Raw genomic sequence first — 27,800 nt, forward strand, 5'->3', positions numbered from 1 at the left:
ACACTGGTGATTCTCCAGAAGTGGCTTTAGCAGCTTGTGTTTCTCCCATTAGCACTTTGTGGCATCAGAGATATGGGCATCTAAACATTCAGTATCTCTCTCAGCTATCTCGAGAGGGACTTGTGTCAGGGTTACCTGATATTCAAACTCAGCAGTTGGGAGTATGTGGCGCCTGTCAAGCTGGCAAGCAACATCGGTCTTCATTCAAGGATGGAGAATCTTGGCGTGCATCTAAGGTACTCCAATTAATTCATGCTGATATTTGTGGTCCTATGAATACATCTTATGTTACTGATTGCAAATACTTTTTGCTTATTGTAGATGATTTCAGTAGAAAGATGTGGGTGTACTTTCTAAAACATAAATCTGATGTATTTAGTATCTTTCAGAAGTTTAAGTCCTTAGTTGAAAATGATTCTAGCTGTAATATCATAACTCTTAGGACAGATAACGGGGGGGAATTTTGTTCTTCTGCTTTCTCCAACTTCTGTGATACCCATGGCATCAAACGGCAGTTAACTACACCCTACACTCCTCAACAGAACAGTGTTGCCGAACGTCGCAACCGTACGGTTGTTGAAATGGCTCGTTCCATGTTACAACACAGGAATGTTCCAAACAAATTTTGGGCTAAAGCAGTGTTTACTGTTGTCTATCTTCTTAACCGATCACCTACTCAGGCTGTTAAGGGGAAGACTCCAAAAGAGGTTTGGTCTGGCCGTAAGCCTAAGATCAATCACCTCAAAGTGTTTGGCTCGGTTGCATATGTTTGGATTCCAGTTGCTAAGCGCTCTAAGTTGGATTCCAAAAGCCAGAAACTCATGATGACAGGGTACAATGATCACCACAAGGCCTATAGGCTGATCGATATAGACACTGGTCGTCTTAGCTTCAGTCGGGACGTAGTATTTGATGAAGACAAAGGGTTCTTTCAGTCTCCTCCTTCTGAGCAGTGTTCTGAGGATCAGCCTCACAGTGTTCTTCTTCCGTTAGGTCCACCTGATGGGAGGGATGATGCAGCATCAATATTTGATGATGCACTACCTGAGCTTCCTCCGGAAAATAACCCTCCTCTTGCTGCTCCTATTGTTCCTGAGCCTCCTCCACCTCCTCCTGATATTGGTTCCTCTACTCTCCGGCCTAAATGGTGGGCTAAAACTATTGGTGATCTCCGGGATAATGAGCTCCTTGAAGGTAGAACTTCCAGAAATAAGAGCAAACAGTAGCCTACAGTGAATTTTGCTCTTATGGCTAACCTACACAATATTTTTGAGCCTCAAACCTATTCAGAGGCTAAGGGTACACCTGAGTGGGAACAGACTATAGAAGCTGAATTCCAGAGTCTTCAGAAGAATCACACTTGGACTCTTTCTGATCTTCCTGCAGGGAAAAAGCCCATTAGCTGCAAATGGGTGTATAAAGTGAAATACAAAGCTGACGGAACCCTAGACAAGTATAAGGCTCGCCTTGTTGCTCGAGGGTTCTCACAGAAGGAAGGCATAGACTATGAGGAGACCTTTGCTCCTACAGCCAAGATGAGTACCATACGGCTTGTCCTTGCCTTAGCAGCTCAGTTCAATTGGAAAGTCCATCAGATGGATGTAAAGAGTGCTTTTTTGAATGGTGACTTACAAGAAGAAGTCTACATGACGCAGCCTCCAGGATTCAAGGTTGTCGGTCAAGAACAGAAAGTCTGTAGATTAGTCAAAGCACTCTATGGTCTGAAACAAGCCCCTCGGGCTTGGTACATGAAAATTGACAAGTACCTAACAGATCATGGCTTTCAGCGGAGTCCATCTGATGCAAACCTGTATATCAAACATACTGGTGATGATATTCTGTTTGTGGTTGTCTATGTGGATGATCTTATCATTACTGGCAGTTCAACACATTTGATCCATGGGATCAAACAGGATTTGTGCAGCACGTTTGATATGACAGATTTGGGACTTCTTCATTACTGTTTAGGGGTGGAAATCTGGCAGACTGAGAACAACATCTTTCTCTCTCAATCCAAGTAGGCCAGAAATCTTGTGGACAGGCTCAGGATGCAGGATTGCAAACCTGCCACGACTCCTATGGAACCAAGGCTCAAACTTTCAGCTCAGTCGTCCTCACCACTTGTGGATGAAACTTTATTCAGGCAGTTAGTGGGCAGCCTCATCTACCTTACTGCCACTCGACCTGATATCAGTTTTGTAGTAAGCAACATTTCACGCTTCATGTCAGCTCCTAACGCTGATCATTGGATAGCAGCAAAGCGTGTTCTGCGTTAGGTGAGAGGCACTCCTGATTATGGACTTTTGTACACTCGGAGTTCAGATCCTACACTCAGTGGTTACACAGATTCAGACTGGGCTGGTTCGGTTGATGACCGTAAATCTACAGCTGGGTATGTGTTTAGTCTGGGATCCGGCGCTATCACATGGACTAGTAAGAAGCAATAGGCAGTGGCTCTCTCCTTGACAGAAGCAGAGTATCGGGGAGCAGTTAAGGCATCTTGTGAGGCAGTTTGGCTTCGACGTATGCTTGCGGATATGCATGTTTCCCAGGCAGGTCCTACTCCCTTGTTCTGTGATAATCAGGGAGTGCTCAAACTCGCCAAGAATCCAGTCTTCCATGAATGAACAGAGCATGTGGAAATCCATTGTCACTACATTCGGCAGCTTGTTGAAGACGGATCCATTCAATTGCTATATGTTCCCACAATGGAGCACCCAGCAGACATCTTCACCAAGCCTCTTGGTCCTGATAAGTTTGTAAAATTCAGAGGTTCTATAGGTGTTGTAAATAGATTGAGCATTAAGGGAGGGTATTAGAATAATGCTATCTTAGTGTTTAATGCTCACTGTGATTGTAATTAGTAGTTTCTTGTTAGAAACTTGTTGTTTCTACTTTCTTAGTAGAAACTTGTTGTTTCTGTAAATACAGTTGTATTATTTATTGAACTTCATCGCTCATTGTAACTCAATTTAATTCATTCATTGATTATGTCACTCTCGATCCTTACTCCGTTTAAACTCTCTCTTAGGCAAGTCAAGGGGGGAAGTCCCTAGGCAAATGGATGAGGATAGCCTGTGAATATAGGTTGTAGGAGATTTTAATGATGGAAAACTTGATGAAAGTAAACGAATCTCAATTAACATAGATGAAAAGATAAACGCTAATGTAGCCAAGACACGACCACAAGATAAAAAAGATTACAAACTAGTGCCTTTATGCTCAATTAACCGAAGATTAAGTAAGAAGACAAGTTATCTAAAACAATTCTCCAATATGTGACGAACAGTGATAATCATGAATGATCAATAGAAACGCCCCACAATGTAACATGCAAAAGATTCCAGATTTAAAATGATTTTCACTTAATGACCCAAATCTAGATTCAATTAACTTTCTCAAGCAATAAATGTTTATTGCACCTTGACCATAGAAGAATCATGCATTTAATAACACTGAGGATCTTCAAATTTGAATCTTAATTGTTCCTTAGGTAATAACTAAAGAAATAAAACAAATCAACGGGTTAAAAAAAAATCGAATTTTCAATGGGCCATAGACCACATTAAAAAATTTAATGCTTAAGCACAAATCCCTTCAATTTATTTTTAAACTCCTTAGTCACCAAAGTTTAAATTTTATTTTATTTTAAATGTTGAGATTTTTTAAGATTTTAAGAATTTTAAATTTTTAAAGTTTTTTTTAGATTTTTATGATTTTTTATTTTTGAAAAAAAATTAAAATTTTTTAAAGATTTTTAAATGTTTAGGATTTTAAAAGTTTTTAGATTTTTATATTTTTAAATATTTTAGATTTTTTAAATGTTTTAAAATGAATTTAAATGTTTTTAGAATTTTTTTTAAAGTTTTAGGATTTTTTAGGTTTTTCAAAAAATGTTAAGAATTTTTTAAACTTTTTATGAATTTTTATTTATTTTTTTAATTTAACAAAAAAATGTCAAAAGGTTATTTTTTAAAAGTTTTTTTAATTTTTAGATTTTTAAATATATTAGATTTTTTTAAGTTTTAGAATTTTTAGGATTCTTTTTAAATTTTTAGGATTTATTGAATTTTTTAGATCATAAATAAAAGAAAGGAAAGATAAAATGTGAAAAGGTTAATTTTTGAAAAGTTTTTATATTTTTAAATGAAAAACTAAAATAAAAAGGTGAAATGAAATATAAATTAAAAAAAAAAAACTAAATCGCTTTTTTTTTTATTTGTTGAAGTCCTAAGTTAAAATTTTAATGAAACTAAAAAAAATATATACACCCTAGCTATTTATTAACCTAAAACTAAACCAACGCATATATCAGAATGAAAATAAAAATGAACATAACCCTAAACCGTATACATAAAAGAGAAAGTCAAATGTTTGTTGTTGTATTGTTTCTGCAGGTCTGGCGGAATGGAATGAGGAGCTGAGGCAGCGTTGGAGAGCCAACTTGCAGATTTGCGGCTTTGGTGAGTGTGTTTGCAGGTGGAGCAGCATGGAGAGTCTATGGAAGGGAGGAATGACAGGCATATTCGTGCAGTGATAGGAGCTGCGGGTCGATGGAGTAAGGCAACGGTAGAAGGAAAGTTGCATGGAGGGAGATGGGTTCACGCAGGAGATGAAGGGTTCCGGTTTGAAATGTGGATTGGGCAAGGAATTAAGCAGCAGTTGAGAGCCGCAAGGTTGGGTTTATACTGTAGTTCGAATGCAGATATAGCAGCGGGAGTTTGAATGAAGAAAGTGCAGGTTTGATGGCAGCAGCGTGATGGGTATGGAGGGCTACAAAATGCAAAAATGAGTGAAGCAAAAGAGCAGTCGAGTGTTAGATTGAATAGTAGGCGGATGATAGATGCGTGGGAGCTTGCAGAAAATAGCCACGGGAGGAAAGGCAAGCGATGAGATAAGGGTTTCAAGCAGTTTGCCCAAAAATTTCGAAAATTTCCTGCAACAAAAAAAATGAAAACCCTAGGCAGCAGATAGAAAGAAAAAATGGTGGCCCAGAACCTCTTTAAATCCACCAAATCTTCTTAAAGAACTTCCAAAAATCTTAGTTTAAAATTTTGAGTCAATCTCCCTCAGATTTAACCCTAAAACTCAAGAAAAATCTAGATCTAATTTTTTTTTTGGAACCCTTACGAAATTATTTCCAGGTTTAAAAAAAAATTAAACCTGTGAACTGCAAGGGCTGAATAATATTCCTTGCAAAGATGATGTTGATGGACCCTAGAAATCCAGATCTTACCCTCCAGGGCCTAGATCTGGACTCTGCACAGCTTTCAGCTTTAGATCCGCAGCTGCAGGACAATAAGAAACACCCAAACGATATATACAATGACCTAAAAAATTAAAACCCAAGTTAGAAAACTAAAAATAATTACAAATCTATGTACATGAATGGCAGATCTATCAAATCTAGGGAGTGTGAGTCCAACTCTGCCCATAATCTGAGGCTCTCAACAGCGAGATCTACTGATTTAGCACAGAAATTTTTATTTTTTTTTAATTTTAGAGGAGGTATTGAGCTCAAAACCCTTCATGAATCACCCATAAAAAATATCTTATGATAAGCCAGAGATCAAATTAAGTTGGGCTATTCAGAAAACACGGATCGGGAGTTGGCTAGTTCAGTCGAGAACTCCCCCAAATGCCCGATGATCTAATAATCAAGGATTTCCCGGAAAACTCAATTTAACTGTCAACATAGAGCAAGAAAACGATAAAAAAATTCAGATAAATAAAGATACCTGCTATTATATTCAAAACTTAAATTATCATTCAAACCCCAGCGACTGAGCAAGATACCTGTACTCAAATCGCTCTTTAGAAAGCTATCATCAATGGCCAAAAAGAAATCTATGCATGAAAATGACACATCTTACAGTATTTCCAGGAAGAGTAACACCAGCAGAAATTTAACCCCAAAGTCTTTCTTTATTTCTCATAAAAAGATTACAAGAGAGTTTTTCACTTAATACATGATCCAGAGATCGGATGAACTAACTGACAAATAGCCTCCTATTTAAAGATAAATCCTCCAACGGCGAGTTCGAGTGATCCTCGTCAAAGCAATCTCGACCGTTGATGAGGATTAAAATTTCTTTTACTCTCATTTGTCGAAATTTTAAATTATTGAGGAAATTCGAATTTTTCAATTAAATGCATTTTAATTAATTCAAAAATTAAATTTTTGTATTAATTTCCTCAAAATTTTGACTTTGACTTAACCCTAGGGACCAAAGGCTTAAAATTTAGCAAAATAATTAATTTACCTTAGTCCTTGGACCTCTTAAACTTTAATTTTTTAAGGACCAACGAATTTTGCCTTTGGAGAATTTAAATTTACCTAGGACCTAGAATTAATCAAATTTCTGGCTTAGGAATTTAATTAATTTTGGCTAGAAAATTTAATTAATTAACCTATGAGGGGACAAATTATTTTTCTAACCCTCAAGACACTTTACATCATGATTTTTTGCATTTTTTACATCTCAAAGGGGGAAACCCCATTTGCAAAAGACCCTCACAAACTACCCAGTTTCGCAACACAAATATAACCTAGCAGATCAAGCAATTTTAAATAAAATAACTTAACCAAATAGTTAGGATTATTCCCAAATCACTTTTACATAGACTCGATCTAGAACACTAGGACTCCCCTAAAATCCCAGACAAAATCCATTCCGACTTTGGGGTAAAGCTGAAGAAAAACTCTGTCGACCATCCAAGAATGGACGATGAAACAAAAAACCTCCCGGAATGTAGATCATCACTAGAAAAATAGGTTTACCTAGGTGATTATATACACGACATGGATTTGCTGAGATTATTTACATTATACACATGTAGACTGGGTTTATATTATAAGATAATGATCAAGATGATGATGACAGTTGGACGACACGAACACATCGATCAGGCACTATCCTTTTTGCAAAAAAATGGGGTGTACTGCTATGGGTCATTGACACGTAGTGGTCAACGATTTAGATGCCAATATTTGGCCACCCTGCAGAGAAAATACTAGCAAAAATATCTAGAGGGAATTTACCCTCACTCTGTGCAATTCTGTCACTGGCCTGCCTCTGAAAAGACCTAATTTTAGCTTCACCCGTTTTAAGTACTATGACATAGGAAAAAGGCACCTAGAAGCCCTTTTGTTCTAATTTCGATTTTTCTTTTCATTTAATTTCTTAAGACGTTATGGGGAATACTATAGAGCTCATCACAAGCATTAAGCTCGCTCTTGCTTAATTCAACTGAGTCCCAAAAAGCAGTTATTCATGATGTGTTCCCTCCTCATTGGATTTGTCCACAAAATTGAAAGAAGTATATTAAAAGTTACAGCCTCCAGATTAGTCATCATAACATTAAAACAAGTCGTGCTATAGTAAAGCAATTCCTTTTTATAAGCCAATCCATATTAATACAATTGAAAACAAAATAATAGAAGAAATCCTTTCAAAATAACTCTGAATACTGACCATATTTCCTCACATATTGCTCATGCAGCTCCTGGGCATATACTAGTGGATTATATCTGCCAGAATTACAAACAATAAATCAAGGTATTAATTGGTGATTTGTTTGAAGAAACACAAAACAGATAACCAACCTTTCTGTTTTGTCAAGTGAGAAAGGAAGCAAGGAAATTAAACAATACATATAAACTTTGAATTACAAACAATAAATCAAGGTATTAATTGGTGATTTGTTTGAAGAAACACAAAACAGATAACCAACCTTTCTGTTTTGTCAAGTGAGAAAGAAAGCAAGGAAATTAAACAATACATATAAACTTTCTCAGAACTGGCAATTCTATTCCAGTTACATTTAATCCGATGCTCTCATTCTATGATGTCTATTTTATCTACCTAGACAACTCATAGGAAAGAGTTTTAATATCATTAGGAGTATTCATGACTAGAATTGCATTCCATTGTAATGCAAATTCCCTCTTGTTTAACTGGAATACAATCCCTTGTAACAAGGCACCTAGTTTTCAATCAAACCTAGCAGTGCATAAAGAGAGCATTGCTCAAAGGTAACAAAAAGGCTCACAAAGTAGTTGTTTGTTTTCAATCACACAGGAAAACATTTCACAATGAGATCACAAATGCTTTCGATTCAAGTTCAATAACTACAAGGGAAGCTGCAAGATATGATTATTATGCATCCCTGACTACCTATCTGCAACAGAATTTTGTGCCACACAACTTGTTGGAATCACTCCCATTCCAGCATGGATGTGGAAGATTAGGGTGCAGATGCATACACAGGTGGAAAGTAAAGGACAAAAACTAAATTTTATTAATAATATTGCAGTCAGGACATCCCTCTCTCAAACCTTTATATTATGTCTCATTACAATTTATAATATCTATCACCTCCAAAACCTGCATTTCAAATGATAATAGCAATCATGAAGTACAAACCCTTGGGAAAATTGAGGAAATCACCCATTAGACCACAAAATATTGGAGGAAGAACTGCACTAGTAATGAAGAGCCATGCAAGAGTAGGATAGAGATCTCATGAGTCATGACTGCACGGCTATAAGGATACACGTGGGCATGGATGGTATCATGTCTCAAAACGGGGTCGTGTCTGATCACTCAGTGGATCATATTTGATTGTAGCAAGAGAGAGATTATCACATCAGGTCATTGAAGAAGAGGCCTGTGTTTATGCAAGCACTTGTTCTTGGGAGTATTCTCCACTAGATTATCTAACTTTAATTGAGGAGATCTTAATGGATCTGGTTGGAATAATGTGCATTCATTGACTGCAAAGTTTTAAGCAGCTGCAAACCCAAAGCTCAAATCACAAGAAGAATGGCCCGCATTGTCATCAAATAATTCGTCAAATTTGCTAGATGGAAAGAAAAAAATTGTTGTAAGTTTGTCTATGCAATCAGAAACCCAAACAGTTTAGGTGACTCAAGATCTGTAGGTTGATGGCAATATGAAGGAAACAGCAATAGTTTCGAGGGAACTATTGTCTACCTCAAACACTGTGGGTGTGGTTGAGTTCTCGGTTCAGAGAACATATGGGTTAATGAGATTTTACTGATCAAGAATAATGCTGCACCTCCTATTCTTATTCTCATGTGTCAACAGCTAGCGAAGGTGGTGGTTCCAAGCCCCAAGCTAGCCCTAAGTTTAAAGGTGAAGGGGATCTTAATTTTTCCTGGCTAGTAATGAGTATTCAAAAGGGAGAAAACCTTGAGCATCGTGGAGTGATTCTTTACTTCCTATATCATATGCCAAATGAAGTTACATTTAATAAACGGTACATAATGAACTGTGAAGTGAAAGGAGTGTGTATGAATTCCTATTAAGGGTTGGGCTTTTGTGGACCACCTAACAAAACCAACATGAACTCAAGTGAAAGCAACCATCCATTAGAGACTAAAATCGTATGAGCATCTAAGTGGACCAAACTTGGATGTAAAGGAAAATTAATACTTCATACAAGGATCACCTTCCAATATCTAACTAGACCAAGTCTCATAAAGGTGTTCCCTACCTTGATAGAGATGGCTAATGGTCAACCCTATTAGGTGCTTCCAACCCTCTGCAGGAAGTGGTATTTCCAAGGTCAACCCCTCAATCAATAGGTGTTAGTGTAAATGTATGACAATGGAGGGGAAAAGGCTTCATGGCCAAGTGCCATGGTCAAGGGGACCAGCTGATGGGATTCCACATCCTAAATGTATGAATGTAAGGAGGGAGCAATCATGGAAGCATCATTTACCTTACTTGGTTTGTTATTTCCACCCCTCTAGTGCGTCTTTTAATTTTTCTTGAAAATACCTTGTATAATGGTGCATAGCTCAATGGTCAGAGCTTGCTCTTTGTTGGAATTTCTAAGTCTAACCCGTTAGAAACCCTTCATGTACTTTTTGATTTATTCCTACCTACTTGTTCTGTTAATTAACAAGTTATTTACCTTGTAAATACTGGAAATAAATACAAGTACATGCTCAACACATTAAAGATCATCAACTGAAGGAAACAGAAACAAGCACACAAGAGACACCGTTGTTTTTGGACTAATGTCCCCGGAAAAACCCAATGCGGGAAAACAGGTGCAGCTATCTGAGGGTTTGATTTATTAAGCGGTTTCATAATACAATCTGGGTGCCAAATCTGGCTCACCCAATAGAGAAAAATCTCGGCAATAGCACCTCTCTACTCGGAAGTAGATATTCTGGCTGAAACCCCGGATAAACACTCCGGCAGCTCCACAGCTCCAATCTGCCCCACGAAACCCCAGCGTCAGCCTCTCTCTAGCCCAGCATTAGCCCAACGTCAACCTCGCTTGGCCTGCATCAGCCTCTAGAGGCACTGCTTCAGTCCTCTGGCCCTCTACATCACCCACGTTGGCCCTCTGCATCACCGATGCTGGCCCTCTAAGGCACTGTGCAACTCCTGGTTGCCTCTGCGTGAACCGTTGGCTGCTTCTGCGTCCCTCTCTCCCGCTACTGCGTTGATCCTGCCAGTGCTATCTCTGCCTCTCTACTTCTTTATTCACTGCCCCTCAGCTGCAACTCTGATCACTCTCTCAACTTTCTCAGCAAACCCGGCCCCAGAAAGTCAAAATCTTGATCTCTTGGTGTGTTCTCCAAGTGACCCTCAAGCCTCCTCTTATGCTTTTCTCGTTGACAAATCAACGGCCGAGATTAAGTCCCTAATCAACGGCTAAGATTAGATCTAGCTTGATCCATGACTTTTGGACCATTCTAACACAGTTTTATATTAATTCACATTAATATTTTATTTTCCCTAAGTTTAGACTTAGGGACTCCATTAAAAATATTAATTATTTTAATATCTCCCAAACTATTTAGAATTTACCCAAACCTTTTATGCGTATTGGAGATCTCATGTGCCTTAGCCTCTCCACCAATTTTCGTGGCTAGAGCACATCTGATGCTACCCCAAATCAACACTCCCTCTTAGCGAGGACTGTCCTCTAGCAATACTCCTCACTAAGTATCACCCTGATCATCCGGCATCGGTCCATGTGCTGATGCTAGGCCTGCTGCCCATCATCTGCACTGCTACATCCTGTACTACTACCCATGGCCCTGTCACTGCCACTGTTGCATCCGTACTGCAACTCCCTTTGCATCTATGAGGCTGCCCATGGCCCTGCCACTGCCACTGTTGCATCTGCACTGCAACTCCTCTCATCATGTTGCACCGTGCTACCCATAGCACTACCACTGCTAACTGTTGCACTGCAACTCAGTGACTAAGAAGTAAGTAACTGATCTCCCAACTCTGACATCTCTGTCAGGCTAGAGACACTCCTGATGCTAAAGCTCTCTCTGTCACTGACAAGTGCTCCCTCTCTGACCTCTGGGTTGTTGCAACAACTTTGTGCATCTCGCACCGCTGCACACATCTCAGTGCCATCTTACACCGGTGCAACACTCCCGTGCTTCTCACACTGCTGCCTCATGCTGTCTTAGGAATCCTGCACTGTAGCTCCCTCTATCACTCCATCCGCATTCGTCTCTATTGACATCGCCAGTAGTGCTACTCCTCTTCGGGGCTCCCGTAACAAGGTCTAATCCAACAGGCTGGGTACCTCAAGGATCCTGCCCTTCATCGCCTGTAGTATGTCTGACTATAGCTCGATGTCTCCCCACTTCCGCTCAAGTGGCGTGTGTGCACTCATGGCACAGTGATTGTCTGTCTCCACTTCCTTCTCTGCCCTTGCTGGCGCAGCCTTAGTCTCGGAGGCCTCTCCCCTGTTCTTCTTCCTTGGACACTGGGTCGCATAATGACCTAGCTCCCCACAGTGGAAGCATTTGACCTTGGAGAGGTCCTTCTTCTTCTGTTTCTCCTGCTTTCCCTTAGATGCTAGGGCAGCATCCACCTCCTCCTCCTCCTTGATTCTGATCCCCTTGCCGCTGCTTCCTGCCTTGCTCAACCTTCTGATCTCTTCTTGGCGAAGAGCAGTCCACATTTCCTCCCAATCTGGAAGGGTCGCCTTGCCCAGTATGCTCTAGACAAACACCTCCCAGTCTTCTGAGACTACGTTCAGGGTTGTTCTCACCATCAATTCTTGATCCGGCGTAGCCCTTATGGAAGTCAGTTGATCCCGGATCTCCTTCAATCGACCGAGGAAGGGGTCGATCTGTTCTTCCTTCTACATCTGGTATGACAGCAGCTGATTTTCTAGTAACATTCTTCTCTGCATAGAAGTATGCTGGTACAATTTCTTTAGGGCCTCCCACATCTCATTTGTCGTGTCCTTTTTGGCAATATGTGGTACTACATGGTCCTTGACCTCGTCAAGAATGATGGTCTTGGCCCTCGCCATTGCCTCCTCGTACTTGTCGTTATCAGCTAGGTCAACTGGGATAGCTATCGTCCTCAACGCGAAGTGCTTGACATGATTCCTATCTAGAACGAATAGGATTCTGGCCTTCCAGACTACGAAATTTGAGGCTCTGTTCAGTCTGTCCTAGTCTCTTACCCCGTTCACCGCCATCTCATTGCTCCTCTACTTCCCTCCTGGAAGTTCTCGGTATGACTCTCTCTGAGCCTCAATTTCCCTCTTGGAAACCCTTCTACCAATGTCCAGATGCCCCCACTCCGATCCTTAGTGCCACTGCACCACTGATTCAGATTTCTTGGCTAAAAACCCTCGGTTGCAACTCCCGCTACCTTGGCCTTTCCCTGTTAGGTATTGTTCTGACTACAGTACCCCACCAGCTCTACTCTGCAACTTACCCACAGCGTCCTAAACCCTAACAAACTGAAAGTTAGAGCTCCTAGTACCAACAAATCAGCCTCCTCAGCCATCTGCGTCAGCCCTCCTAGCCTCTGCGTGAGCCTGCCTTTGCCTCCCTCAATGTTTGCACTGCCTCTTCCTAGCTCAATCTTGATGACGCAGGTACTACGTCACCCCTTCCTTGCTGCTACTCTGCTAGGAACAGCTTCTGTCACTCAGGACAGCTGTTTTCTGTTGCTGCTGCCCTACTCGGCTGATGTCATCAGTTCTCCTGTGATTTGCAACCACCCTTTGATACCATGTTGGAATTTCTAAGTCTAACCCGTTAGAAACCCTTCATGTACTTTCTGATTTATTCCTACCTACTTGTTCTATTAATTACCAAGCTATTTACCATGTAAATACTGGAAATAAATGCAAGTACATGCTCAACACATTACAAATCATCAACTGAAGGAAACAGAAACAAGCACGCAAGTGACACCGTTGTTTTTGGACTAATGTCCTCAGAAAGACCCAATGCGGGAAAACCGATGCAACTATCTAAGGGTTTGATTTATTAAACAGTTTCAGAATACAATCTGGGTGCCAAATCCGACTCACACAACAAAGAAAAATCTCGGCAGTAGCACCTCTCTACTCGGAAGCAGAGATTCCGGCTGAAACCCCGGATAAACACTCTGGCAGCTCCACAGCTCCAATTTGCCTCACGAAACCCCAGCGTCAGCCTCTAGGGACTGCGTCAGCCTCTATCTGGCCCAGCATTAGCCCAGCGTCACACTGGCTTGGCCTGTGTCAGTCTCTGGAGGCACTGCATCAGTCCTTTGGCCCTCTGCGTCACCCACGTTGGCCTTCTGAGGCACTGTGCAGCTCTTGGCTGCCTCTGTGTGAGCCCTAGCTGGCTCTGCATGAACCCTTGGCTGCTTCTATGTCCCTCTCCGGCTACTGTGCTGATCCTCCCGGTGTTATATCTGCCTCTCTGCTTCTATATTCATCGCCCCTCAGCTACAACTCTAATCACTCTCTCAACTTTCTCAGCAAACCTAGCCCCAGAAAGTAGAAATCTTGATCTCTTGGTGTGTTCTCCAAGTGACCCTCAAGCCTCCTCTTATACTTTTCTCGTTGACAAATCAATAGTTGAGATTAAGTCCCTAATCAATGGCTAAGATTAGATCTGGCTTGATCCATGCCTTTTGGACCATTCTAACACGGTTTTATATTAATTCACATTAATATTTTATTTTCCCTAAGTTTAGACTTAGGACTCCATTAAAAATATTAATTATTTTAATATCTCCAAAACTGTTTAGAATTTGCCCAAACCCTTTCTGGGTATTGGAGAGCTCATGTGCCTTAGCCTCTCCACCAATTTTCGTGGCTAGAGCACATCTGATGCTACCCCAAATCAACACTCTTTATGATGTAGCATTTTCATATTACCCCTTAAGACGAGACAGTTTATCACTCATCAAGGTTGGGACGTGCAAGGGTCCCTGTTGATGTAAAGGAGCATCATGTGTTGAGGAACCAAGTGATGGCTAATGAGGAGGATAGATCTCATGCTAGGCTTTTGCCCACATGCTAACTTATGTCCTAACCATCTTCTGCATTTTGATTTTCTTTTTCTTTTCTTGTGGCCATGATATGCTTTTCCATTCGTTTGGTTGCATCAACCTCCACAGTAATGCTTTCTGACCCTACTCAAGGAGTGTGGACATGTGAGTGCCAAATCCCAAAGAACAAATGACAAGTTAGACCCAAAGAATGGGTATCGTATGTGGGGCTTCTAACGTGTGATGGAGAGTGTCAAGTATGGTGTAGGGGATAATAAACATGCTATCTGAATCCAAGTTTTCCAAGTAGCGCCCCTTTTATGACCCTAAGGCCTCAAGAGAGGTCCTACTAGACTAGGGCTAAAGATGAACCCCCTAGTAAGGTGACAGAACAAATTTAAATTCGTGATCAGTCAATCTTCTAGATCACCCGTTTATCCATACTAGATGCCCAAAACAAACAAATATAAGTACCTGATTGCAAAATGATCAAAGTACCTTCTGAATAGCAACCCACCTTCATCCAAGTGTTAATGACAAATGGGGAGAGGCATGTGACCAATGCCAATGGTGAGGGCACATGGTATATCATCATCGAATAGTGGACGTCAAGGGTTGTTGCTTGGCTGGTTTTCCAGCTGATTGTCCAAAGTAGGAGAAAAGTTTTCTCCTGTGGGGTTATCCATTTTGGTAGGTAACATCTAGCTTCAACTCAGGGACATGAGCTCACTGTAGAGCGCATGATCCATATGCTCGAATGCGGAGTTCATGAGAACTCCAATAATCCCTGGGCTCGTAGACCTATTACCTGCACATCCAAGTCAACTTGTTTGCAAGCATGTGCACTGGGTGTTGGTTATCACCCTGGTTTTATATGATGATAAAATCCATATCGAAAATAAAACTTGGGTATATGCAATTAAATCTACAATTTAACATACAAATGCAATTACATATTCTAACCTATGCTAGCATACAATACATCAACTAAGTATAGTCATATAACCAATGTAGCCAACATATCGTTGGGTCGATATCACACCTCTTACCCTTATGGTTAATAGCCGAATAGAACAAGAAGGCATCACAATCATCTATATCATAACACTCACATATTGAATCACATGAGTGGTAGGTGGGAAAATAAATTATTCATGGATCAGTTTTGCTACCATGAGAAGGGGTAGAGGATGATGAGGGGGAATCCAAATTTTGCTTACGCATGGTAGTCCACTCTTCCAACCTGAATATGAAGTAATTTACGAGCAATTTTGAGAATTCTCGCCCAATAGTTATCTCTAACATACAACCCTCATTGATGTCCCTAAGGTGACCCTATAGGAGAAAAATTTTCTCCCATTCTTTACATCCATCCAACTAGTCATGCAGCCCTTGACAACCACCACTAGCTTACTATTAGTTTTTGTAGCATCGAATAGGTGTTCTAGTTTCAACTTTGGTCAAAGAGGCTAAGAAACACAAGATCTCCATAACCCAGAAAATGTTTCGGGAGAAAACACCTAGAGACAGTTCAATTAAGTTAATTGATCAATAATTAAATATTTCCTAAGTCTAACTTAGAAAAAGTGATTAATTAACGGCAATTAACTGAAAAAGATGAGAATGCTCTAGAAACTCACATGGATTGAGTTTCAAATGATCTTATCCATTGATGGGGATCTAATTATGATCGTTGGTTCACCAACGAGAGATTATTAGAGCAAGACATTGGGTTGGAGATAGAAACACCAGTAGTATGAGTTCCTTGGTAGATCGAGCTACCCAATTGCAGAGATTAAGCAACGGAGAGAAGTTTGATACAGAAGGAAGGAGTGAGATTGAGGAAGCAGCAGTAGAGTATTCCAGTGAAGACTCTCAGCAACAGAGAAGCAAAACTAGGAGACTGAAATATTTCTGCATGAAGGCCGAATAGCCAGTGCGAGCAGCCATAAACCTAGTACGAGTTGTCAGAAAAGAGTTTGCAGTATTGTCGAAGGTCAAATCGAGCTCCAAAAGGCCAAGCGAATTTATTCCAGTAGCAGAGGCAAAACGGCTCACTTGGAGCCAAGCTAGCAGGTTGTACGATTTTCTCAGGCCAAGGAGTGCGAATTCCTAGAAGCTGAGTTTCTCGATAGGGTTCGAGTAGGTCAGAGGGAGACCGAGATAATTTGCAGAAGGGAGAAAAACAAATTCCAAATTATTTTAATAGAGATTTTGATGGAGGATTGTCAGTTTGTCATCCAGATTGTATTCAGAATTTTCACTACTGCATAATAATAATAATAATAACCTCATCCGCTGCACTGGTTTTCCCACAATGGTTTTTTCCGAGAACATTTGTCCAAAAATAACAGTGTCATTTTTGTTGACACCTAATCTTCATGATTGGGAATTTTATGTAAATAAATAAATTGGGAAGGTGAACAGTCATCGGGAGATGAACTGAACAATCACTCCCTATTGTATATAACAATGGGTTACCTATGGAATATACACGGATCAATTTTCTGATTTTTCTGCCAAACTGGAGTTACTCCTGGCCTGACATGGTATCAGAGCCAGTCCTAAAAATAGTCGTAACTCCCTTCATCTCTGCCACTGCCTCTGTCCTAAAATAGTCTGCCACTGCCTCAGTGCTGAGCGTTGTTCTGCCTCTGTCGATGGCCTGACATGCCCAGAGATGCGTTGGTGCCTCATTTCGCTCTCACCCAACGCCCATGCCCTTGGCCAAAATATTCACCCAACGCTCTCACCGTTCTGAGGGATTCCATGCGCAGCGAAAACGCCATCGACAAGATCGGTCGGGCAACCAGGAGTTCCTCTTCTTAACTTTGATTTTCAATTTGGGTTCCTTCGTTTCACAAGATTCAGGTTCAGTGGGCCTCTTCTTATGTTTGTCTGCAAATTCACGTTACTGTTAAACTTTCCTACATTGAATCTTCCCTTAAAGTACTGATATTTGCTTCGGCCCCAAGAACTGAATGATGTCGACCTCTGGACTTCCTGGAATTGAGATTCAGTCTCAATCACATAGCCTTCGTCCAATCTCATAGATTTTCTGAGATTGTCATATTTGGTGAATCGCATACTCTCGGAAGATATACTCTCTGGCATCCGCAGTTGCAGAACGTATATTCAAGCTTGGCGCCCGCTCCTCCTGGCTCAACACTCTTTCAACCTTACCTGTGGATCAATACAGCCTTTGATTTGAATGTCTGATGGTTGTTAACGTAACTCCCTGAAAGCATGTCGTGAGTCCGATTACTGACATGGTATGGTAACAAAACTGCGACATGGTATCCTCATCACCGTCTTGGTAGTCCACGTGAATGTCCGTGGATACGTGTTGAGTTCAAATAGTAACATGGTATGGTAACAAAACTGCGACATGGTATCCTCATCACCGTCTTGGTAGTCCACGTGAATGTCCCTGGATACGTGTTGAGTTCAAATAGTAACATGGTATGGTAACAAAACTGCGACATGGTATCCTCATCACCGTCTTGGTAGTCCACGTGAATGTCCGTGGATACGTGTTGAGTTCGAATAGTATTGCGCAGTTTTATATATCATTCAAAGCATTTGTGGTATTGCACAGTTTTGTTCATTCAAAGCATTTGTGGTATTGCACAGTTTTGTTCATTCAAAGCATTTGTGGAGGTGACATAGTAGTATTGCACAGTTTTTTTATCATTTGAATGGTAATGCTGCGTTGAAAAGTTAAAGCATTAAAGTGATATGTAATATTGAAGTGATATGTACATAATATTTCAATGAAATGCTGATGCTTCTATCAAACATTAGAGGGATTTGAAGAAAATATAGTGCATAAGGCTGTAACGTAAGGAAGTTTTTTTTCAGCAGAAGTATTTTTTACAGAATGCATTCAATCATCTCTATGGTAGGAATAGTTCTCACTGGCAAGGAGAACTATCCTGAATGGTCCCGGATGATAAAACACACCCTCATCTTCAATGAGTTGTGGAAGGGAGTGTGTGTCGGAGAAGGAGACAATGACCCAGTGCAGCCTACATCAGACAAAGAGCTCGTCATTTGGGAAAACAAGAACAGCAAAGCCTATGCATTAATCGCAGCATCTGTAAATGAAGAAGTAAGTCGCCATATTTCATCATATTCAACTGCCTTTGAAGCTTTACAAAAGCTGAAAGAACTCTATGACTCACATTCTGCACTTGAAGTTGTTCAGCTCATGATTAAACTCTTCACTCTTGAACTGAAAAATAATGATCCTCTTGCTCTTGCATCTGAAGTAAAGTCTATAATGCATGATATTAAATCCACTAAGGTTGAGCTGGATATCCCTCTTATTGCTTTTCTCAAGGCACTCTATCCTACCTACTCCAATTATCTTGAGTCTTTACAAGCAAATGGAAATCTTAAAGATATAAGCTTTGACTCTCTTGTGAAAAAGTTTGTTGAAAGAGAGAAAGCCTTTGGAAAGAAGACAGTCCCTGAATCTTCTGAAGAAACTGTTTGCCTTGCTCATAAAGAAAAGCATCTCGCTCAAGATTCTACAAGAGGAAGAGGTGGACAAAGAGGAAGAGGAAGATACTTCAGAGGCAGGGGGGCAGACATTCTCAAGGAGAAAAAGCAGATATGCATTGCATTCGCTACAAACGAAATGGATCACATGATGCTTCTACATGCACGCTACCATGGGACAAAATTGAGCAGAAAAGAAACCAGCAGAAAGGTAAAACTGATGATACAGACAAAGGTAAAGCACCTGAATCCGCTCACTATATTGAGGCACAATGTAACATTAGAGTAAATGAACATTTGTTTAATGCTTCACTTGCTTCTTCGAAAAATGATTGGTTGCTTGATTCAGGAGCAACCTGTCATATGACTCATAGGAAAGATTTTTTTGAAGATTTCACTGACAATATTGATGGAGCAATATACTTTGCAGATCAGTCAAAAATCAAGCCATCAGGGCTTGGCACAATCAGGCTTAAACTGCCTGGTCTTCCAGACTTTCTTCTGGATCATGTTCTATATCTCCCACAGCTCAAGAGAAACTCACTGTCCTTGTTTCACATCCACCAGCAAGGTCACTCCATTCATATGTTTGATGGCAAGCTTGAGGTAAGAAAAGCATCTGACCACTCACTTGTCATGAGGGGAATAGAAGAAGAAAGACTTCTCAAACTGCAAGGAACCCCTGCTCATGCACAACATTTCTCATACATTTCTCATCATGAAGAAGGTACACTTCCATCAAGTTTATTATGGCATGCTAGATTTGGACATTTAAACTATGACAGTCTCCGCTTATTGAAGAAAAATGATGTTGTTGGTTTGCCTACAATTCCTAGGAAACATAAGCAATGTGATGCTTGCATTCTAGGAAAGCATAGCAAACAGTCTTTTCATGATTCACATTCAAGAGCACATAGGAAGCTTGAACTCATTCATTTAGATTTATGTGGTCCAATGCATGTTCCTTCTGCAAATGGAAATAAATATATCATGACTTTTATTGATGATTACACCAGAATGTGTTGGGTTTATTTATTGAAGAACAAATCTGATGCTTTTCAAACATTCAAGAATTTTCATAAATGGATTGAAAATGATGCACAAACTCATATTGGGTCTATTCGCACTGATAATGGAAAAGAATATACATCAAATGAATTTGAAAACTATCTTCGCCAGCATGGGATCAAACATCAAACAACTGTGCCTTATAATCCCCAACAGAATGGTGTAGCAGAAAGAATGAATAGAACAATCTTGAATATGGTACGATCCATGCTTTTCTTCAAAAATGTAAAGATAATGTTTTGGGCTGATGTTGTTCTATGTGCGGCATATATAAAGAATAGATGTCCATCAAATGCTATAAGAAACAAGACTCCTTATGAATTGTGGTATGGACATGTTCCTTCGGTAAAACATCTCAGGATCTTTGGTTCCACCTATTATGCTTTGATACCAAAGGTACATAGAAACAAACTTGGTGCTAGAAGTCGTAAGTGTATCTTCCTGGGGTATTCAAACACCTCTAAAGCATACCGCCTCTATGATGAAGTAAATAAAAAGTTTGTTGTATCTAGAGATGTGATTTTTCTTGAATCATGCAAATCTGACAATGTTGTTGAGCGGCAACTTGATCGCTTGGATAGATTCGCAAAAACGAAATCATTTCAAGAATTTGATAATCAGATTCCACATCTTGAAGGGGGGATTCCTATACTAGATCAACATGTGGAATCTTCTTCTGAAGAACAATCTCCCCTGCATGAAACTCCAACAACGGATGATGCTTTAAGTGATGTAATTGATAGAATTGGGAGACTCAATCTTGATTCAGTCCCAACTCAATCAACAGAGCAGCCTGGACCATCTCAGAAAGGTCCCCCAAAGTGGCTGACAAAGACACTTGAAAGTGTTCATCTTGATGAAATTGGAAAAACAGGAACAAGAAATTCAAACCGACAAAATGGAGGTGATGTAGATGACTCTAATTCACCTGTTGATATGGATGTTACTTATGATTGTGAATTGAACTTGTCTACAGATTTTGAACCAACTTCCTTCAAAGAAGCTGCTTCTCATGATGAATGGAAAGAAGTGATGCAAAAGGAGTATGATGCTCTCATAAAGAATGGCACTTGGAAGCTGGTTGATCCTCCATTTGGAACCAAACCAATTGGCTGCAAGTGGGTCTACAAGAACAAGTACAAAGCTGATGGCTCACTTGACAAGCACAAAGCTAGGCTTGTGGCAAAAGGTTTTGCACAGAAGGAAGGGGTCGATTATGAGGAAACTTTTGCCCCCACAGCAAAATGGGCCACCATCCGGACACTCTTTGCACTAGCAGCTCAGAACGGTTGGAAAGTCCATCAAATGAATGTAAAAACTGCATTCTTGAATGGAGATCTAAAAGAGAATGTTTTTATGTCCCAGCCTGAAGGACTTGCTGTGAAAGGACATGAACATAAAGTATACAAACTTGTGAAGTCCTTGTATGGCCTCAAACAAGCACCGCGAGCCTGGTATGAAAAACTAACTGAGCATCTTCTGAAACTCGACTTCAATCATTTTGATCTTGATGATGCAACTTTGTTTGTCAAGAAAGTTGGCAAAACAGTTGTGTATCTTGCGGTATATGTAGATGATCTTTTAATGACAGGGAACAATGAAAGCTACATTGCATCCATAAAGAAGGAATTGGGGAAAAGTTTTGAAATGACTGATTTGGGCTATGTTCATTACTATCTTGGCATTGAAGTAACCCAACATCCAAAAGCCATATTTCTTTCTCAAAAGAAATACATTTGTTAAACAGATTTGGCATGACAGAATGCAATCCTCTTTCTACTCCAATGGAACAAAACTTAAAGCTCACATCTATTGAAGGAAAGGAATTTGAGGATGCAACAAAGTATAGACAGCTTGTAGGAAGTCTCATCTACCTCACTACTACCCGACCAGACATTTCATTTACTGTTGGAATCCTCTCCAGGTTCATGCAAAAGCCTTGTGAGGGACATTGGTCTGCTGCAAAAAGAGTTCTAAGGTACTTGAAGGGAACTCAAGACCTTGGAATCAAGTATACACAGGTGGACGACTTCAGCTTGATTGGATACTCTGATTCAGACTTCGATGGAGACAAAGAAACTGGGGTATCTACTTCAAGATATGTTATGAGTCTTGGATCAGGAGCTGTCTCCTGGAGATCACGCAAACAATCAGTTCCAGCAAATTCCACAACAGAAGCAGAATACGTGGCAGCAGCTGAAGCAACGAAAGAAATTGTGTGGCTCAGGAAAATTCTTGAAGATTTGCAGGTAAAACAAGTACAATCAACTCCACTCATGATTGATAATACCTCTGCAATAAAGTTGGCCAAGAACCCAAAGTTCCATGATCAAACAAAGCATATCAATACTAAATATCATTTGATTCGACATCATGTTGAGGCCAAAACAATCCATCTCCGTCATTGTTCCACAAATGAGCAAATTGCAAACATCTTCACCAAAGCACTTGGAAGGGAAAAGCTTGAACGATTCAGAATGATGCTTGGACTCACCAACATCCCTTCAGATTAAGGGGGGGGGGAATGTTGACACCTAATCTTCATGATTTGGAATTTTATGTAAATAAATAAATTGGGAAGGTGAACAGTCATCGGGAGATGAACTGAACAATCACTCCCTATTGTATATAACAATGGGTTACCTATGGAATATACACGGATCAATTTTCTGAGTTTTCTGCCAAACTAGAGTTACTCCTTGCCTGACAATTTTTATTGTGTATGTGTGCATCTTTTTCTCAGTTTCCAGTTTATTTTCCGCGTCATTTTTATTGTGAAGAAATTGCAGTGTGATTTATACATTATTTTGTCGTAACAAAATAAACTGCATAATTAATCAATTAGAAGAGTAAATTCCAGTTGTTGCATTTGAAGGAATTTTCCCATGGTATAAGAGCAGTATTGAAGATAGATCAAGAGCTCAAAATGGAGGGAGAAATTTTGCAGCTTCAAAGGGAATCTCTAAGCAAAACTTTTTCCAGTGAGACAGTGCGAATTGCAAGGCAGTGGGGTTCAATTCCCAATTGCAGGTGCAAGAAAAGTTCGAACAACCTCTAGCAATTCTAGTAGGCAGTGGTATTGCCTGTTGACCACACTTTGTCAACAACCCAAGGAGCAGTGTACAAGGAAGTGGAGAAAAAATTTCAAAGAACAAAGTCATCAGTCAGCATGAATTCATCATTGTAAACCCAATTTCTGCAAGGTCTATTGTAAATGATGCTAATATGACCATTTAATTATGTAACAACACCTAGGTAAGCCTTTGATTTTGGCAAAGGATTTCATCCTAGGAAGTTTTTTAACCTCCCTGAATTATGTGTTTTTATAAATACACATAATTGGCAGAGTTTTTCTTCCAACAATAACCGCAAAGCTAGGATGGAATTCGTTGACAAGGTCTTAAGTGAGTAATAGTGTTTATCGAGTCTATTGTAAAAGTGTGTCTAGGAATAACTTTAGTGCATCGTCCTTCATAATTAGAACACCATCGCTAAATTATTTTATTATAAGCGCACTTGGTTTCATGCTAGATCATATTGTGTCACAGAATTGGGTAATGTCTTGAGAGTTTGGTCTAAATGTGTATTTCCCCTTCTAAGGGTTAAATTAATTGTAATATTTTGATGTAAAAATATTTTAGTGCATGGTCCCTCATAATCAAACACCATGGCTAAAATATTTGAGAGTGGAAAAATAATTAAATCCTCTCGAGTCAATTAATTAACTTTTCTAGCAAAATTAAATAAAATCCTGAGCCAAAAAATAAATTAATTTTGAGTCAAAAAATAATTATAGACAAATTAATTTCTCCATGTGGAAAAAAATAAAAAAATTCGTTGGTTCAAAGGAAGCCAACTTTTGGAGGTCCTCCACCAAGGGAAAAATGGATATTGTAAGAAAATTTGTGCCCTTAGACCTTGGTGGTTAAGTCAAAGTCAATTTTTTGAGGAAATTAATCCAAAATATTAATTTTTGGATTAATAAAAAATAGTTTTTAAGAGAAATTCGAATTTTTCCTCAAAAATAAAAATTCGACGGTGGAGATTCAAAAAACATTAAGTTATTTTCAACGGTCGAAATTATTTTGACAAGGATCAAGGCAAATAGCCATTAGTTTCCACTTGAAGGGGTTTTCTCTATATAAGAAAGCTATCATGCTTCTATTTCCCATCTTTGGGTGAGGTTGTTTGCTACTGATGTACAGAGTTTCTACTTCGCTGGAAATTTTTTCTCATAATAGAAAGACTTTGGGATTTCAGTTCATGGTGTTCATCTATCTGCTGATCTATGGTCTGTGCTAGTTTATTTGTTTGTGCTCTACATTGTGCCAAATATTGCAATTGTTATTTCATTTGTCGGCAATAAAAACATTCTATTGGTACGAGTTATCTTAGGTGCTCTAACTCACTATATGACCTAACAGTTATTTTCAAGATTGAATAGAGATTCACAAGTACTCTAGCCCTTGGGCTCCAAGTTAACAGACTATGGAGAAGGGTTGACCTTGTTTGAGCTCTAAGCTTTCATTGTGACGAATTATTTTACAGGAGGGTTTTGGCTAGTTATATTTTTCGAAATTATTAATCCATAATATTTATTTTCAAATTCTCAAAAATTTTATTTAATCTTGGGCTACAAAGATTTAGTTTGCTAATGAGCTAATATTTGGATTTTTATAAATATTGTATAGTTGTAAATAAATCTAACCCTTGTTTTAATTTTGTAGCACTTGGGGCTTCGGGAATTTTTTATTTTTTGTATATATTGGGGTTTTGGGAATTTTTTCTATTCATTTGTGCAGATGAATCTCCAAGCCCTCAAGGAGATCAAATTATTTTGTGGAGGAATTAGCCCTAAAACACTGGGGTTTGAAGGGTTTCTCTCCTCCAAAGTGTGATGTGTAACCTTCTTGAGCAAATTCGTTGGGGTTTTGAGGTAGATCTAGGCCTAGGAAGGCAAGATCTACCCTCTAACCTTCCTCCAAGCGTAACGCTCAGACAAGAAGGGAAGCCGCTGGCCCAACAAGGTGATTTTTTTAAGTATTTGTAGCAAATTTTTTGAGTTTCACTAAATTTTGGTGGTTTGCAGGAGTTTCAATAATAAAAAAATTAGGCCTATAAGGCCTAGCCATAGCCTCTCTCACCCTTGTCGTTGCCTCCTTTAACTTCTCCAAGCTAGCTGCAGCACCTTTCCTCCTTGTCGCAAGCCTCCAGGAGGCCTCTTTCACTTTGTTGTAGGCCTTCCCCTTGCCCTTTTCCTCTACCACATCCTCTTGTGGCCTCAACCCTTGAGCCATAGGCCCTTAGGGACTCTAATCCCTCAACGGCAATCCTTTTAGGGCCTTCTCTGTCCTTGTCATGACCTTATTAGGCCTTCCTCCTCTCATCGCAGGCCTACAAGGCCTCTCTTCCTCCACCGTTGCCTCTCCTTGGCCTTCAAGCCCCACCGTTACCCTATTATCCCTTCTTCTAGCCCTCATCCAGTCACTCCTTGGTATTTTTTGAGTTGGCATTGGCATTTGGCTCTAGCATTTTTGTTTTGCAGTGGTTTTGGAGCTAACATTGTGGTTGCAAGTGGGCAAGTCCATCGGAAGAGTATCACTAGCCTCACTAGTCACCAACAAGGCCATAAGGCCAGTCATTTGCCCTCTCAACTCTCCTCTCTATCACTGTTCCATTTGCAGCCTCTGAATACAATGTTGACAGTGGTATATATATAGCATAAGCACACATAAATCAAGTCTAAACTCATTAACCATTTACCTAAGGCAATAAATATTGATCTTGTGGTTGTATTGGTTGCATATAAGTGAAATTTTGAGGGTTGTTGTTGAAGTCCAAAGTCCGATATATCACTTAAAGCCACCTTAAGTGACCTACAGCAGTGACATAAACACCTAGCAGTGGCATAAAGGCTAGCTAATAATCATATCATATCATTGTAAATCATTTGTGTGGCTGTGCTTGCATTTGCTTGGCATCTTAGAGGACTGTCATAATAATTGGAGGTCTAAACATAAGCATAACAGTGCTATAGAAGGAGTTGACAGTCATCTCATTGCATTGGGCTTCCAATTTTTATACCCTATGCATCTTGGGTAAGGGTTCTTCTTGTTGCTTGGGTGCTTCTCCCACTGCTGCCTCATATCATTGTTGCATTCTCTCGCATACATTGCACTCTTGCATAGGCATTTCATTGTTTGCATCCTCATCTAATTGGCAAATATAATCAATTCTATAAATGAAAAGATAAGAAGATAAGCCATTCTTGACTAAATTGGCAATTGTTGCATGACATAAGCTTGTTGCCCTCATTGCTCTCTAAACATCAAGCATATCATTATTTTTTTAAGTTCCCAAGTGGTTTATATATTGAAAAGCATTGACACATTGCTAGCATCTATTGTATTGGTCTTTAAAGGGATTCTTATTTGCCATTGTTATCATTGCTAAAGAAAATCAACCATTGGATAATTGGTTATATTGCTTTTCATGATCTTGAGTAGAATAAGCACTTTTGTGAATTTACTTTGGTGCACTAACTCATTGTGTTTTGCAAGTGAGCATCACATCTAAGTTCATAATCTTGCATATCATAACTCACTCTTAAAGCACTTAATTGATCTCTATATTGTGATAAGATTAATCTTGAAATCATCTAATAAGTGATCTTAAGAATTGCTAATTTTTGGTACCTTATTGAGAGATCAACATTTTCTAATTGGCACTTTAACATTGTTAACAAGCATTGGACTTGTGCATTTTATATTTATTGATCAAGTGATTGTCCATTCTGAGATTGCTAATCTTGAATTGTCGTATATAACATTTTTTGGCATCATCTATTCGTTCATTGAGCACTGCTTTTGGTGAAGATTGTCATTACCATTACAAAAGTACTTTCCTTGCTCTTAATTGAATATCATTATTTGGATAATTTGCTTTTAAAGTACTTAAAACACTTAACAATCTCACCTAAAGCTTATCACTCATTCTACACTTTTCATTTAGGAGTAGTATTGCATTAAATAACTTACCTCAAAGCATAAGCTTGGTTGATTTTAGCTTTTGTAGCATCGGAGGTGTTCTAGTCTCGAAACTTTGTAGAGAGGCTAAAACATAGGAATTCTCCATAACTCAAAAAACATTTCTGGAAATTCCACCTAGAAGTGTCTCAATTAGATTATTCGTCTATTTTTAAATATTTGCTAAGTCTAAACTTAGGAAGAGTGGTTAATTAATCAGAATTAAATGAGAAAGGTGAGAATTATCTAGAAACTCACACAGATTGAACCAGATATGATCTCAGCCATCAATTATGTTTTAATCTTGGCCGTTAGAATCCCAACTGGACATTATAAGAGAAGGTCGATGGGTAGATGAAGGATGCACCAGTGACAAATACTTAGTTACTCAGACAGTTCGATTTCCCAGTGGCAGGTGGTTCAGCATTGGAGATCGAATCAGTGACTGAGTAGCAGGTGTCAAAGGGGCAGAGTAGCAAATTTCCGAAGGAGGATTCTAGATCCAAAAGAGTCAGAAGAGGAGGTTGAGTTTCAGCTCCAGGAGGCTGTGCAAGGGTTGCATACAGTCTCAAGGAGAGCAGTGTGATTTAGCCAGAGCAGGGGTCGATTTAGCTTCCAGTGGCCAGGAAAATTTCCAAGAGGCTGGAAGAATCACTTCCAGTGTTAGCAACAGTGTAGACATCACATTAGAGGCAGTTTTCGGGGAGCACGTGTGGAGCCTGCGCAGAGGCAGCATAGAAGGTTGACGCAAAAGTGTTTCAGAGCTGGTTTTGAGGCTCAGTTTGTTGCGGGATTTTTTGGATCGAGGGTAAATTTCCCTCAAAAAAGTTTACCACTATTTCTCTTGGGTAGAATCATCAGTTTTGGCGACATTTTATTGTACTCAAAAATTTTGCTATTACATAATAAT

At 39.5% G+C, this 27,800-nt stretch overlaps 1 protein-coding gene across 13 annotated transcripts in view; it reads right to left on the reverse strand.

Annotated features, from left to right (window-relative positions):
- Nucleotides 1–27,800, reverse strand: part of LOC149246972 (uncharacterized) — a 539,894-nt gene that overhangs the window by 431,727 nt on the left and 80,367 nt on the right. For all 13 annotated transcript variants that reach the window (XR_016266584.1, XR_016266583.1, XM_089458085.1 and 10 more), the window contains one exon: nt 7,476–7,531. Coding sequence is in view for 11 of the 13 variants with exons in the window: in XM_089458085.1 (XP_089314211.1) it covers nt 7,476–7,531 (56 nt within the window). In the remaining 2 variants the exon portion in view is untranslated. The remainder of the gene's footprint in view (nt 1–7,475; nt 7,532–27,800) is intronic.

Source organism: Pinus tabuliformis, chromosome 7 (assembly GCF_031772625.1).
Source record: "Pinus tabuliformis cultivar Carrire ecotype Pingquan chromosome 7, CPIR1, whole genome shotgun sequence".
Taxonomy (NCBI): domain Eukaryota; kingdom Viridiplantae; phylum Streptophyta; class Pinopsida; order Pinales; family Pinaceae; genus Pinus; species Pinus tabuliformis.